This window comes from Girardinichthys multiradiatus, chromosome 7 (assembly GCF_021462225.1).
Source record: "Girardinichthys multiradiatus isolate DD_20200921_A chromosome 7, DD_fGirMul_XY1, whole genome shotgun sequence".
Taxonomy (NCBI): Eukaryota; Metazoa; Chordata; class Actinopteri; order Cyprinodontiformes; family Goodeidae; genus Girardinichthys; species Girardinichthys multiradiatus.
The window spans coordinates 20,406,727-20,423,091 of NC_061800.1; the positions used below are offsets into that span (position 1 = coordinate 20,406,727).

Genomic DNA, 16,365 nt, shown 5'->3' on the forward strand with positions numbered 1-16,365 from the left:
CACCTCTGCTGTCAATGGCGGCCTATTCCTACTGATGCTCTGTGTACATATAACATCCTGTCATCCCTCGCTGATCCCCAAAGGCCTACAGTATGTTTACCAACATGACATGCAAACCATGGATTATATTCTATAGGCTTTCACAGCTGGGGTTATCAAATGATGACATGCTTTATAATTTGCATTTTCAGCTTAATAATTCATTGAAAAAACACCATAAAGCGCCTATTAGATTTAATACTTCCTGACTGATAATATTGATAAACGTGAAGCAGCCTTTTTTAATGGCAGATCAATGGGAAACAGACGAGGCTTTCTGTTTTTACACGCTGACACAGGCAACATATGCGCAAGCTGCTGTAGCAGACAATAACAAGAGCCGCCGTGACCTACAAAAGAAATTCTGGCATGGATCAGTGGACAAAAAGAGAGGCCAGACAACAAACCGCCGCGTCGGTGTCACGGACGTGGACAGACGCGCCGACGGATGGACAGGCCGGGCGGCTGGGTTATACAGAGGAGGAGGAGGAGGAAGAAGAGGGAATGTCTTGCGCTTACTTTATCCGTAGAGCCCGGGCTGAGCCGCTCCAGCAGCTTACAGAGGACCACCCCATCCTTCAGGGAGCTCTGCAGGAAGGCTTCAGGGTCCGAGATGCTCTTCTTCGGCGACTCCAGCACCCCGAGCGTGATCAACCACGTAACCGTCTGTTCCGCCGAATTCATGTCCAGTTTCTGTAGCTACAGATCCGTCTCAACAAAGAGGTTGCAGTGGAGTGTTTGACAGCTCACCGCCCCGGTTATGCTGTCATCTGTGCGTTAGAATATCATCAACATCATTATTCCTAAAAAAAAAAAAATATGCAGTAGGTGAGGGTGGAAGGAGGCAAAGAGAAACCCTCTATACCTCAGCTGGATGCGGATAATGACGGCTGATTAGTCGAAATACAGCAGGTCTTCTGCTCTGTCCTTGAATGCTCCGTTTTCAGCCCGTCTAACCTGGAAAAGCTGTCAGCTCGCTGTGATGCGCTGAGGCAGCGGACCGCATACATATGCGCATCGCAGCCGCCAGCCGCTCATCGATTGGATGGTGAGATCACATCAGAGGGGGGACAAGCCAGTCCGACCAGTTGTTGGAGCGTTTCGGCTCGTCAGGAATAGGCGGCTTTGCATGCCCTGTTCTTTTATCCTTTTAATGTAGACACGCCGCAGGCTGTGGCTCGTTATCTGCTCCAGGCGCTGTTTTGTTGGTCAGATATCAGTTTAAAAGAGGAAGCAAAACTATCATGTTGATTTAGAGTCATATGGTTTAAAGGATGACTATGGTTCTTATATTTTCATGTACTGTATAAAATGGCACAACCGTTTTTCTAATTGCCTGATATTAAATCAGGGCACACGTTTACTGTTTAGGGTCAGTTAGGATGACCACAATTATTTCCTTTTATCAAATTCTTGAAAATTGAGACTGAGAAGTTTATATTCACTTAGAAATCTATGGTTTAAAACAGTTTGGGAACGCCCAGATGATAATTTCATGACTTTGACAGCTTCTTGTAGTTTGATTCGCAATATCTGAGTTTAACTGAGGCACAACTGCAGATGTATTTTAAGGCAACACCTCGCACATACTCTCCTTTGTGTGACATCATAAAAAACCATCACAGGTAACCAGCCAAGATATCAGGAAAAGAATTGTGGACTTTAACAAGTCTGGTTCATCCTTGGTTACCATATTCAAACACCCGAAGCTGCCACATTTATCTTTTCAAATAATTATATGCAATCATCAATACCTTGAGAATTTCCACCCATCATATGTTTAGAAAAGACACCTGAGATGAAAATGTTTTGGTGCAAAATGTTTGAATCAACCCCGGAACAAAAGCAAAAGTTCTTATGAAGATGCTGGCTTAAGCTGACAAGAGGGTGTTTGCCAATTGGACAGCACTTAATATTCACCTATAAGTCTTCAGAGAGTTGGAGCATATAGAGAGAGAGATCTATGACCAGATCTACCAAAGACCTGGGTCCTCTCTTATGCTCTCTTTTCCTCAAGTTGCCCCACATATTATCTATAGGGTTTAGTTTTTGTGGACCAAGTTGGGCACAGGAGATTGACTTGCGGTCTATCTCTGTGTTGATTTAGCAGAATGTTTATGGATCATTGTTGTTCTCAAAGACCCAAATGATGACCCATTTTGAGTTTTCTGTAGAGGCTGCCAGATTCTAACTTAAAATGCGCACGTATTTCAAAGAGTTCAAGATGCCATGCACACTAACACAGTTTCCATAGCCTTTGGAAAAGAAAAAAGGGCCAAAAGCATCACTAATATTACAACATACTTAACAATGGACAAGGGGCCTCTCCACATATTCATTCTTTGCTTCTACACCATACCCACCTGGAGTATTTGTAGTCGAGAAGCTCAGTCATATTCCACTTGAAGTCCCAGTACCATTTAGCAAAAACTCTACTTTTCTTTTGTGATGACAGGACAGAAACACATTTTTTCCTGGCATTCTTTCTTGAATTCTGGCTGGAATTAAGTTAGCATCTCATGGTTGTTATAGAGACTTGGTGACCCTGAGATGCCACTTTTTGCTGCAGTTCTTCAACAGTTTCAGAGATTGATTTTACCTCCCTTACCATCCTGCTTACACTGCAGATCAACCCCGGGCACCCCATCTCCCCTGTGAAACATGGTGGTGGTAGCATCATGCTATGGTAATGCTTTTCTTCAGCAGGGATGGACAAGCTGATCAGTTTTGATGGAAAGATGGATGCAGAGCTTAGAAAAGACTTGAGACTGGACTGGAGGTTCAGCAGCATCTCTACTGAATTTATATTCTGATCATCATTCATTTTGATTCATTTCCTTTAACTGGTGAGATAAAAAAAAAAATTTCTAATTATAAGAACCTCCAGTCCAATCTCCAGTCTAGATTCTTGTGATTTGCCTCTACATTTAAAAGTGTTACTTCATACACTGGCCACAAGATGGAGGTCTCGGTTCGTTTTGTTCCACTCTAATCCACCTACAGGTTGACAAACTCATCAGACCTGCTCCACAGATGTAAGGTCAGCAGGGTGCCCGTAGGGAGTCATTAATACCTGTGGTCCAAGGAAAAATATATCAGCATTCAACTTTTTATGAACTGTGAGCCACTGGTGACTGAGTTCAAAATAAACCCAATTAACGATATTTTTTCGGCACTAGTGGCCTTTATTTTTTATTTTTTGACAGTAGGCAGACAGGAAAGAGGGGTAGAGAGAGGGGGAGACATTCGGCAAATGTCGCCGGGTCCGGGACTCGAACCCGGGACGGCCGCTTCGAGGACTCTAGCCTCCGTATATGGTCGCGCGCTTAACCCCCACACCATCAGCGCCGCGCCAAAAATAAACCCAATTAAAGGAAGATTTCACATTTTTATAGTAAGTTATTTGGTAATCAGTTCGTAGATTCCTATATCACCAAAGATACCTGTACAGATATTAGACTTATGTAAAGAAAAATATTTTTAGGGGTTCTAAGCTTCTGATACCTGACGTTCTGACAGAAAATGGACACATGTCGTCTTTTTTGGTCTATAGCTACAAGAATCTGTATTTGGGACAGGATCAGTAAAGAAGCAAACCAAGCAGCAGGTCCAGGCAGTTCAAAAGTAAATCAGACTCACTGAAGCCGTCCTCACGCTTCCCTGTTTCCCTGTCTAACATTTCAGCATATGTGTGTGTAAGGGCAAAAAGAAATGCGTGCGTTGTCAGGAAGGATGACTCCTGAGGCTACATGTTTGAAACAAGCAGTGCCGGGGGATGCTGCTGGGCCTACGAGGTACTGTCGCCATGGGTCTGTAACCAGGAGTGCTATTGTGTGGAGAATGAGGTTGGCTCTGACTGAACTCTCTGTTAGATGCAGCCATAACCAAATTCAGTGTTTAATCAGTAGGAAGCATGTCACCTACTGTAATACTCCTGAATCGGAGTTCTAATGCATCAGTCATCATAAGATCTCCTTGCTGTTATCTCTCTCGCTCTCTCTTGCATCATGTCTGACTCAGGGAGATAGCTCGCATTTAAAGATGACAAATTAAAGCCTGTACAGCTCAGAGCCGCTTCACAGGCCTGAGCGCATTTAGCAGAATAACTGATGGAGCAGACATTAAACAATGACAGGATGTCTGGAAGAGAGATGATCAGATCTGCACTTGCTAACGAAAGGAAGCAGTCGACAGGAGGAGACAACAAACCAGATTCTGATTTTTGAAAATGTATTCTTGCATTTTGTACAGTGTAGGTACTCACACTTAGTGCGTGTTTAAAAGAACAATTCGAGCACTGAGACCTGAAGCTGAGTTGGATGATGAAGTAAAACATACAATTATGACAAGGTTTTACTTGCTATTGTGAAAAGGAGTCATGAATATGTTTCTGTTAATACTTGTGTTAATAAAAGTTCCTTATACTGTATTACATTTGTCTGATTACTGTTACATCTTCTTTCCTCCTGCCAGTGTTTATCTTCAGTGTAACCCATTCACGAAAAGCTGTGTCAGATATTTAAAGTATAACAAGCTTTCACTTTAATGAAACACCATGCAAAGGCGATGTACTTAAATTAAGCTGAAAAAAAGGATTACATACTTTACAACAAAGTCATGTTGCTTTAGTTTTTTATACATACAGCCCCCTCCACACTTGTTGCAGAATCTCTCTTGGTCGTCCACACAGTCCTGGTTGCCCTCTCTTCTCTTCAGCTCACTCCTGTGACACAAAGCTGTGCATAATTATGAAGTTAAATAAAAATAATGCATGGTTCAAAAAATCTTCTACAAATAAAAATCTGACAAAGCGGACACGTTTATTCCTTAATAAAATCCGGTGCAAACAAGACTACTGTTTAGTAGTTTCCGGTGTAGAAGTCATCTGTTTAATAATAAATACCACCTGCATGTAATTTAACATCCGTATTAATTCCGCTATTCCATGAAGGGATTAGAGTTTAATTAGAGAACATTAGTGAACAAACAGCATCAAGAAGATCAAGGAACACAGCATCAAGGAGAAAGGTAAGGAGAAATTTAATTTATTTTATTTATTTATTATTTCAGGACAAAAACATAAGAAGCACCGCGGTTTGTTGGGGAATTACACATTACACATGGTTTTACAGCTTTCTGCTCCCTCATACCATATTAATGAAGCTAAACTCGGCCATAATTTCAGGACACCTCTGAGAGTGAAAATGCATCATCTTTAAACCTTTCCCATCATCATCAGTATGCTTGCAGTGATGCCCTCTCTGTTCATCCTAAACCAAGCACCGGCGATGATCACAGCCAGCAAGTCGTGATCCCCTCGCGTGAAGCTCCGTCATCTGTGACGTTCCCGGCCCGCCTACGTCTGTGTCCGTCCGTCACAGGGAGGAGAAGGAGCGCCCACGGACACGGAAAGAGGGAGGGAGAGAGAGAGAGGAGCCCGGCCGGAGTGAAGCCAGGTCACTGACGCGCGTCCTCACTGATATGGACACCGGAGAAGGATACTGAACATCCAGGAACCATGCCTACTGTCCTCGGTGGCAAAGGGAAACTTTCCATTGTCTGCTTTTTGCTCCGATACGCATATTCTCAGGTGAGAAGCTGCACGCAGCCTGGAATAAAGCTTAGAAACAAGTTATATACTATTCGTCTACACTTCCTAAATGTAAGCTATACTTCATTAAATTGACTTGATCAGCTTTCTTGCATCAGAATCCTGCAAATTTGAGGTAATTAGTTTGAATAGGTTAGAGTTCAGTGCACAGATGCAGGAAAGATTACTTAATAAATAAAAATGTTTACTTAATGAATATAATTAGCTTAGTGTTTAACATGTTCTGCTTTAATAGATACATTATTTCAAACCAGAGGTTAAGCTGCTGCAATGATAAGCATAACTTTAGTAATAGGAAAGACTCTAAGAATGCAACAGCATGGTTATTGTCTGTATTGTTGCAGGTGTTATGATGGGTTGTGGTTTGTTTGGCCCCTAGGGTATGGGGGTTAACACACTTGGGTATTGCACCAGCGTTGTAGCCTGCAGCACTTGTGGCTCTGAATGTTTAATTTGTTGATGAGGCTAAAACTGAAAGAAATGAGAGGGTCAGAATTTTATTTAATGTGCAGAACCACAGGAAGCTGAAATATTGACTATAATTATGTGTAAGGCCTGAGATGTTCTCCAAAGTTGGATAATCAGATGATAAACATAAAGTGAATTGCAAAAAGTTTTCATAACTCTTAAAACTTAACTAAACTCCAGTGTATTTTATTGGAATTTACAATGAGTGCAACATAGTGCAAAACTGAGATTTATGTCACATTACATTTTTTACATATAAAGATGTGAAAACTATATGTATTTGTATTCAGCAACCCCCTACAGCAGTATCCCTACAGCATGATGCGACCACCGCCATGTTCCACCATTAGGGAGCCGTTGTTTAATCATACATTTTTCTCCACAAAGCATTTTTACATACCAAAAGTTCAATTTTTGTCTTATCTTACCTGAGCACTTTCTTCCACATTTGCTGAGTCTATTACATAGCTAGTAGCGAACTGCTAATGTAGCTACTGGCCACTCATTCATAAAGGCCAGATTTGTGGGGTGCTGACGTATTTTCCCACCTGAGTTGTGGATCTATGTTTTCCTTTGTGTTTATGATGCTGTTTTTCCACTAATCATCTCCAACAAACCTCTGAGGCCTTCACAGAACAGAAGCTGTATTAATACTGACATTAAAACACACAACTCTATTTATTAACTAAGTGACTACTGAGTGGTTGCACTCGATTTTATTTAGGGGAATCAAAGTAAATGGGGCTGAAAACATATGCAAGCCACATTTTACTTTCTATTGGTCTGTGGTGATCAGATAAAATAAAAAAATGACAGAAGAAATGGAAACCTGACAAAATATGGTAATGTGTAAGGGGTTTGAACAGTTTTGTAAGGGGATGTATTCCCTTTCTAGTCAAAAACATTGAGCAGTCAATCACTTAGTTGCCCATGTAGTTCTGATTGCTGTTTATATGACAGCCCTGCTCAGTAGATAAGGATTATGTTGAAATAAACAGGCTCTAAATTTCTACAAGAAAAACGAAAATGCATTATTTGTTGATTAGTGCCCCAGAATCCTCTGCGTCCACACAGATCAGCAGTGATTGCGCAGTAACGTGTTTGTGTAACATGGTATTTCTGACTTTTACCTGTGAGTTTACTTACTCAGAAAGGGATTTTACCACCTGAAGTGGAAACCGAAAGTAGCTTGCCTCAGTGTCGGTATCCGGCTGATCATCCTGCAGCTGTGATTACTAAGATATGAGTCATCAACGAGCTTCAGAAAGGCTCACAGTCACTGTGTGTGCATGCATGTAGGTGTGTGTGAAGCTGTCAGAGTTACAGTAAAGTGTTACAGTGGGTTTTGAATGCAGCCGATAAAAAAGGCGCGAAGGTGAAGGCTTTTATTTTAAGAGTCTGGGCGATAGAGTCTGCAAGATCAGATGGTGAGCAACAACTAATAACTGATCAGGTTTTTTACTCATTATGTGTGATATATGATGTGTTTGTTGACCAGCATGTCATGTGTAAATGTGTTCTGCATTTAAAATTTGCACCCAAAGTTACTCTAAGATACAATAAGCTCCCTGTCAGTGTCTGTCTTAAATGTCTTTAGGTGCGTTGCTCCTTTAAAAAAGTTCTCCATCCTTTGGTTTGTACAGGGAAAAAGAAGCCAACACAAGTACTGTGCCAAAGATATTCTCGAGGTAAGAAACAGATAAATTATTAATAATTAGACCAGTTTGTTTTATAATGACAACAACTTGGTCTCCAAATGAATCACCCCATGTTCAAGGTTTATTTTATGCTTTGCGAGTTCCCTCACCTTCATTTTTAATATCGCAAACGTTCTGTCATTTGAAAGTTGACTCAACGGACGATCCAGCTGTAGCTGCTTAGAGGAGGAAACAAAAGCACCAGCTTACATGGTTTTATGCATCAGTAAATTCTGACAAGAAGGTTTCTTTTCATGAATTTTCCAGGTGTTGTGAAAAAATAAGTTACTATTCCCTGTAGATAGTGAGTTAAATAAGTAAATCTCATTGATTAATTTAAATCTCTTTTGAAAGTTCCTTACACAAATACAGGTACATCTCAATAAATTGAAATATCATCCATTGGTATCTGGGACAATCTTCTCTCCAGTCTGGTACTTGGATTTTCACATCAAATGCTAAATTTATTTTCACCTGAAAAAAGAACCACTGAGCAGCAGTATGCTCTATTTCTCTGTAGCCCAGGTAGGCCGCATCTGATAACTTTAACTAAAGAGTGGCTTAACACAAGGAATGAGACATTTGCAGTCTATATCTTGGGTGTGTCTGTGTGTTATGGCTCTTAAAGCACTGACTCCAGCTGCAGTTCATGACTAGCGAATCTTCCCCAAACTCTTGAATGGGCATTGCTTCACAATATTTTCAAGTTTGCAGTTATGTGAGCTAGCTTGTTTAGCAATGACCTTTATTGTGGCCTAACAACTTTCAAGGCAGCAGTCTTTCCCATGATTGTGTAGGCTATAAGATTTCTGAATTTATGGGTCTTTTGTAATTTTCTGAAAAAGTAAATATTATGCTTTCATTAGATGTAAGCCCTAATCATCAAGCGCTTTTAAAACATCAACTTGCATGTACTGAATGTACATCAAGTGTGAGCTTTGATTTTTTAATAAATTACTGAAATAAATTACATTTTTATTGATACTATAATTTATTGAGATGCACCTGTACTTTTTTGATTCCTTCTCTGCCTGAGTGAACTTAAGTGAATGAGTAGAAAAGACAACACCTTAAACAGAGGGATTGGGGTGGGAAAGAGCAGGAGAAAGATGGTGTTCCACCTGGGAGACCTTGTTATTGTTGGAGGAGGAAAGCGGTGAGGGCCATTGCTGTGTCCTTGGTGACTGAGGAAGGGGAGATAATGAAGTGAAAAGGATGAGCACAGAGAGGAAACACTCACCCTCCTGGGTGCTGGAGAGAAGACTCAGAGAAATTGGCCAGGTTCACCAAATACTGAGCATATTTCAGGCCTCAAAGGCCTCACTTCAAGCTCCCCTTGGGGTTGAAGAAATATTTTGACTCATTGGGAAATATCCACAAACTGAGCCCATATGTTTGCTGTTCTAATTTAAATGAACAGATTTTAAAAAAAAGTGTCATGCAATGGTGAAGTGGAGGACCCAAATGTCGGAAGGAGGCAGGCATGTGAAACTAAGCTGTTTTACTTAAAAAAATTAAGAAAATCCAAAACTTCAAAAAAAATCCAAAAACCTAAATGACGAGAGGACCGCGAAGACATAGGCTAATATCAACAACAGGAGGATCTGACCAAGAAAAGACTTGCTGAGGAGAGACTTTAGTTGGAGAGGTGATTATTTAACGAGGAGCAGGTGGTTGGTTAATAACAGGGTGCAGCTGTGAGGGAAGTCAAGGAACTAAGGTTGAACTGAGGAAATGGGAGAAAATGACTGAAAAGTAGACTATGTGACAATGAGGCAAGGAAACTGAAATCAGAGAAGCATACGAGCCAAAAACACCAAACATCATAAGAAATACATTCAAACCAAAATGTGACAAAGGAACACAGAAACAGCAGCAACAGGAACAAATTGAGTAATTAGAACACACTTGAAGCAAATTCAGGTTTTCAAAATAAAGTTGGAAGAGCCACAGGATACAACCGTAGCTAAAGACTGCAACAGCGGTCTTTAGAAAGTAAATACATTTAAGTGCAGAACAAAAGCAGGAGGAATCTTCAAACTCAGGAATGAACTAAATATGAAAAGCAAAGAGTCAAAAATCCCCAAATAATCCAAAAACAAAACCAAAGTCCCAAAGATCATAAGAAAAATGGTTAAAAGGGATAAATAAAACAAGCAAATCAGAGAGAAAAGCACAAATTGTTGTCGATACATTTTCTTGTGTTTTAATTGTCAAACTCCACTTTCCTCCTCCTATTTGAGTTCTTTTTTCAGCACAGCAACTCTTTCACATAGATGCAGAAATTAAGATGTTTTTTCATTAGTAGTTTTCTCATTAGACAGTAAATAATTGCACATCTGTCAGTGCATTTGTGTGCTTGGAGTTTAGTGACGCAGTCTGCATGAATCATTTAAATAGTCGTTTCTTCTTCAAAGTTTGCTGTCTAAAAGGAAACTCCAACTTGTTCTTACGGAAAAGGCCCCAGGAAGAAAGATCAATAATTCAGCCAGTTTACTTCTGTGACTGGATATCAAATTAGACCCAGCTGAACTAGAACTGCAACTAACGATCATTTTGCTAATCGATCAATCTGTCAAATGTTTTTATTTATATGTTATTTAATTAATAATCAGATAGTAAAAGGTGCTTAATAGGAGCTGTTTTATAGAATTTGATCCAGGTTGACGAGTTCTGGATTGAGCATATTTACAGTCAAAGAAGCTTTTTCATCTTAAATGCAAAATGTACACATTTTTGTACAATTTTGGCCTAATTACTGCTCTGAGTGGCTTGTTCTTTCAGCAAATGGCATCTTTTAGAGTCTGTATACTCCAGTTAATTATTTGATCACTAAATGAGTTGACGATAATTTCCATAATCAATTAATCACAATTAATCTAATTAATTATCTCAGCCCTACGCTGAATGTTCTCATCAGGACTTGCTTTTTTGACAGATACAAAGTCACAGAAAGTGTGAGTCCAGCATTATGCAGTTGAAACCAGAAATTTACATGTCCTCTTTAAATAGACACCAAACCGTTTTTTCTAACCTTAAGTTAAACTAAATATTTCCTGTTTCCCGTTAGTTAGGATCACCCAAATTACTTATATTTGCTAAATGCCAAAGGAATGAGAGATATATTTTTTTAGAAATGTTCTTTTATTACTTTTTTCAAGTCAAGAAGTTTACATACATTTCCTCTGTATTTGGTAGCATTGTAGTTAAACTGTATGATTTGGGCCAAACAAGTTGGGTCTCCTTCAACAAGCTTCTCTCAGCAGTTTGACCCATTCCTCTTAACAGAACTGGTGTAACAGAGTGAGGATTGTAGGCCACCTTTTCAGCTGATACCTTGGCTTATGTATTTTTATTTTCCATAACGTCACATAAGGAATCCATGTCTCTGTGGGGTTACATCAAAATACATCCACAGGTATGACTCCATTTAACTTAAATGTTCTGGGTTCACCTATCAGTAGCCTATAAAGCCATGTCATTATCATCTTGGTTTCCTCTAATTGTTTCAAGGCATAGTAATATTAGCGTAAGTGTAACTGAATTTGAAGATAGTAATGCAAAAACATCTTAAAAATCTAAAAAAATATATAATATCTCATTATTCTGGCTTTTAGTAGCTAGAAATTATTTTTGGTAAAACCCTAACTGACCTAAAAGGAAATGTTTAGTCTAATGTACAGTCATGTGGATGTATTCTTAGACTCCTGTATTTTATTTACAGTACATAAGACTCATTTGGGGGATTTTCTGTGGAGAGGCACCTGGTGTTTAATGAACATACAACCTATAATTATCTTAAAAACAACTTTGGTAAAATATGAAAAAAAAAAATAAAAAATGTTTCCAAAGCTTCATCAGTGTTGTTGTAGAAAGAGGTTATTCCATCCCTAACCTTTATCACTGTTTAGCTCAGAGACGAATAACATCTGCAGAATTTGAAGGGTTCTCTTTTAAAAGATGTCTCTTTGGGTCATATTTCAGGGTAACAAGTTCATTTGGATTGGAGGAAGCATTGCATAGTTGCTTAACAGAATGAATTAACAGAAGAGGGATGGTTATTGTCTTTGATAAGTCATTGTTTCAGAGCGGAGTTTTGTGTAAATCATAAAATGTAATCAAGTTCAGTGTCTTTATCCTGGTAGGATTTTTACCTGTGTAAAATTAGCTATTTTTTTCAGGGTCTTTACTGTCTGTACATACACCACCACTTGATCTTACCTTTTTTTATTATTACTGGAGTATTATGTGACATTTAGCATTCATTAGACTATCTACACACAGTATTTTTCTTGGCATTTCTGGTAAAACCTATGAAACACCTCTTAAATAAATGTACCTTTTTTAGCAGCAATATAGTCTCACAATGGAAATACTTTTTTGAAAAACCCAACTTTTAATATAAGTGTATTTATTTTATGGCTTTTCACACATCTTCACTAGGGGTGCCATTAAATTGTCGTCATCTGTAAATGTTATGGAAGTAATTGATGCCTTTCCTGTTTTGGCACCTGTTATTGTCTTTATGTTTGCTCTGTTTTTAACTAGCATACCGTATTAACTAGGATAGGCGGCACTGCTGTATGTAAGTCAACGACAGCACAAGAAAACAATACAAGTGGATTACTATTACAACAAGAGAATGCTGGGAGCTGTTTCTCTCCTTTTTCTTTAATTCTGCATGGATAGTTAGTGTTCATTCAAGACCCTAATATCAATTTGGAAGTAAAAAAAAAATGAAAAGGAAAAATAAGTGCTACAATTAAATACAACTATTTAATTTATTGAAAACTCTTCTCAGTCTATCTCAAGGGCGTATAGTTAACTGAAGCAAGATGTTTATATTCAAAATGCTTCAACCAATAAGCATTGTTTTCCTTGTTTTGTGTGTACAGCCACAAATAGACCACTTTTATGTGGTTATGACAGTTGATGCACCTCTTTAGACAACACTTCTCACTGTAGATACCATCTGTGTTTCCTGTTTTAATGCACCATTGCAGGGGGGATGATTTTTAGAGTGAGTTCCCCCCTCTGAGTGTCCAATTAATTCAAATCTGCAGAATTAACATTTATTTTTATATAATTTTCTAAATGACTGCAGTTGAAAGCAGTTTAAGTCTCTAACTGCTGCACCAAAAACCGATTATGTCTAACTGACATCTTCCATATTTTGCATATCTTTTGCATGGTGGTTCACAGGTCCACTTACGCTACTGTATTACAAATCCTTTAGTTCTCCTGCTAAAAAAATGCCCTCCTCTTTTCATGTTTATGAGAACCAGCTTTAAATCCTCAGTGTGTGATTAGTTTCTTTCCAGAAACTGAGCTTCTGCACGGCTACATGAGCAGGTGCAGCAGTGGGGCTTTACCACACAGTCACTGATCACAACCACTTCAAGCATGTTATTCACGTCTCTGAGCCTGAACTAGACGCTAAAGTGAACACTCGTCTTCATCAGGGGAGGAGCAGGGCCGCTGATGAGAGTCAGATGTTGATCTCTGCTCTGTGTGTTTGTGAAAGGGAGAGGAAAGTCGGCCCAGTATGAAAGACAAATGAGGCAAACTGAATGTTGTTTCCTTTGTTATGATTGTCCAGTCACCTTTAACCTCACTCCTATTTCTGTTGTGCAGGACATGACCCAGTCCTGGCCATCCCAGCAAGCCTTGAGGGGGGACCAGGCTCAGCCAATCCTCTATAACGCCAAGGTGTGTGTGTTTGTCTCATTAAAAGGGAACTGTGCCTGATTTCATGAAAAATTCTATGGTTTGATGAAATATGTTTTTAAGAGGTGGAAAATTGCTGTAATAATGAGCTCAGGAAACAGTCAAACTATTAAATACTGGATCTGTTAGGGTGAAACATTTCCCAACTTCTTTGGCAAACAAAACACAGAGCATTGTGGGTAACACAAAGTTAACCAAGCAGGCTTTGACAAGGAGGAGGGTGTGTAGTTTACTTGTACTCGTACTCGTCGTCTTCCGCTTTATCCGGGACCGGGTTGCGGGGGCAGCAGACTCAGCAGAGACGCCCGGACGTCCCTCTCCCCAGACACCTCCTCCAGCTCATCCGGGGAGAGCCCAAGGCGTTCCCAGGCCAGCCAAGAGACATAGTCCCTCCAGCGTGTCCTGGGCCGTCCCCTGGGCCTCCTCTCGGTGGGACGTGCCTAGAACACCTCCCGAGAAAGGCGTCCAATAGGCATCAGGTAAAGATGCCCGAGCCACCTCAACTGGCTCCTCTCAATGTGGAGGAGCAGCAGCTCTACTCCGAGCTCCTCCCGGATGGCCGAACTCCTCATCCTATCTCTAAGGGAGTGCCCAGCCACCCCTACGGAGGAAGCTCATTTCAGCTGCCTGTATCCGGGATCTCGTTCTTTCGGTCATGACCCGAAGTTCACGGCCATAGATGAGGGTAGGAACGTAGACGGACCGGTAAACCGGCTCAGCTCTCTCTCCACCACAACGGACCGGCACAGTGCCCCCATTACTGCGGCAGCCGCACCGATACGTCTGTCGATCTCCCGCTCCATTCTTCCCTCACTCGTGAACAAGACCCTGAGATACTTGAACTCCTCCACTTGAGGCAGGAACTCCTCTCCAACCTGAATAGGACAAGCCACCCTTTTCCGGTCGAGAACCATGGCCTCGGAGTTGGAGGAGCTGATCTTCATCCCAGCCGCTTCACACTCGGCTGCGAACCGCCCCAGCGCATGCTGTAGGTCTTGACCAGCAGGACCACGTCACCTGCAAAAAGAATAGAAGAAATCCACTGGTCCCCGAACCAGACCCCCTCCGGCCCTTGGCTGCGCCTAGAAATCCTGTCCATAAAAGTTATGAACAGAACCGGTGACACAGGGCAGCCCTGCCGGAGTCCAACATGCACCGGGAACAGGTCCGACTTAGTGCCGGCAATGCGGACCAAACTCCTGCTCCGCTTGTAGAGATCGGATGGCCCCTAATAAAGGGCCCCCGATTCCATACTCCTGGAGCACCCCTCCACAGGGCACCACGAGGGACACAGTCGAATGCCTTCTCCAGGTCGACAAAACACATGTGGACCGGTTGGGCAAACTCCCATGAACCCTCGAGTACCCTATAGAGGGTATAGAGCTGGTCCAGTGTTCCACATCCGGGATGAAAACCACACTGCTCCTCCTGAAGCCGAGGTTCGACTATCAGCTGGACTCTAATCTCCAATACCCTGACATAGACTTCACCAGGGAGACTGAGGAGTGTGATCCCCCTGTAGTTGGAACACACCCTTTGGGTCACACTTCTTATGAAGGGGGACCACCACCCCAGTCTGCCAGTCCAGAGTCACTGTCCCGACGGCCACGCGTGTCAACCATGACAGCCCGCAACATCCAGAGACTTGAGGTACTCAGGGCGGATCTCATCCACCCCCGAAGCCCTGCCACCGCAGAGCTTTTTAACCTCCTCGGTGACTTCAGTCTGGGTGATGAAAGAGTCTAACCCCGAGTCCCCAGCCTCTGTTTCCACCAGGGAATGCGTGATGGCAGGATTGAAGAGATACTCGAAGTAGTCCTTCCACCGCCTGATAATGTCCCCAGTTGAGGTCAGCTGCCTCCCACCCCCACTGTAAACACAGTTGGCGAAGCACTGCTTCCCCCTCCTGAGGCACCAGATGGTTTGCCAGAATCGCTTCGAGGCCAACCGGTAGTCCTTCTCCATGGCCTCACCAAACTCCTCCCAGGCCCAAGTTTTTGCTTCTGCCACAGCCCGGGCCACGGCACGCTTCGCCTCATGGTACCCATCAGCCTCCTCAGGAGTCCCACAAGCCAACCACAGCCGATAGGTCTCCTTCTTCAGCTTGACAGAGTCCCTTACTGCCGGTGTCCACCACCATGTTTGGGGAGTGCCGCCGCAACAGGCACCGCAGACCTTAGATGTGGAGAACATGGTCCACTCGGACTCTCTGTCTCCAATATCCCCCGGAATCTGGTCAAAGCTGTCCCGGAGGTGGGAGTTAAATACATCCCTGGCCGAGGGCTCCGCCAGACTTTCCCAGCAGACCCTAACTATGCGCTTGGGCCTGCCAAGTCTGTCCAGCTTTCCCCTCTTCCAGCGGATCCAACTCACCACCAGGTGGTGATCAGAGGACAGCTCAGCCCCTCTCTTCACCTGAGTGTCCAAAACATGCGGCCGAAGGTCTGACAATACGACAACAAAGTCGATCGTTGACCTCCTGCCTTGAGTGTCCTGGTGCCAAGTGCACTGATGGACACCCTTATGCTTGAACATGTTGTTCATTATGGACAATCTGTGACTAGCACAGAAGTCCAATAACTTTGAGTTTTTTGCTGTAAAAATCTAGATAAAGAGACAGATAATTCATGAAATTAGTAATGCATCACGTTTCAAACGAACTGTGACAGGTAGCTCACAAAATGTTAAAAACCAGACATGAATTTGATGGAAATGATAAAAAAAAAAATTATAATGCTAACTGCATCAATAAATTAAATTTAGATTATGTGGTGCCAATAAATGTCTTCTTAAGGCACTTTATAAGAGAGACAGACCCAATTT

At 41.7% G+C, this 16,365-nt stretch overlaps 2 protein-coding genes across 7 annotated transcripts in view; one reads left to right on the forward strand and one right to left on the reverse strand.

The window, feature by feature from the left end:
- The window catches only part of arhgef7a (Rho guanine nucleotide exchange factor (GEF) 7a), a 53,128-nt gene extending 48,756 nt beyond the window's left edge, over positions 1-4,372 (reverse strand). For 2 of the 5 annotated variants that reach the window (XM_047370429.1, XM_047370428.1), the window contains exon 1: positions 559-4,370. In XM_047370429.1, coding sequence (XP_047226385.1) covers positions 559-723 — 165 coding nt within the window. In that variant the 5' untranslated portion in view covers positions 724-4,370. Of the gene's footprint in view, positions 1-558 lie in introns of all 5 variants that reach the window. The other 3 variants (XM_047370426.1, XM_047370427.1, XM_047370430.1) reach the window with 3 other exon arrangements.
- Positions 4,373-5,449: 1,077 nt separating this feature from the next.
- The window catches only part of aff3 (AF4/FMR2 family, member 3), a 37,673-nt gene continuing 26,757 nt past the window's right edge, over positions 5,450-16,365 (forward strand). Inside the window, exons 1-3 of one of the 2 annotated variants that reach the window (XM_047369877.1) lie at positions 5,450-5,629; positions 7,762-7,806; positions 13,450-13,524. In XM_047369877.1, the coding sequence (XP_047225833.1) occupies positions 5,558-5,629; positions 7,762-7,806; positions 13,450-13,524 (192 nt within the window). In that variant the 5' untranslated portion in view covers positions 5,450-5,557. Of the gene's footprint in view, positions 5,630-7,448; positions 7,546-7,761; positions 7,807-13,449; positions 13,525-16,365 lie in introns of those variants that run through there. The other variant, XM_047369878.1, reaches the window with a different exon arrangement.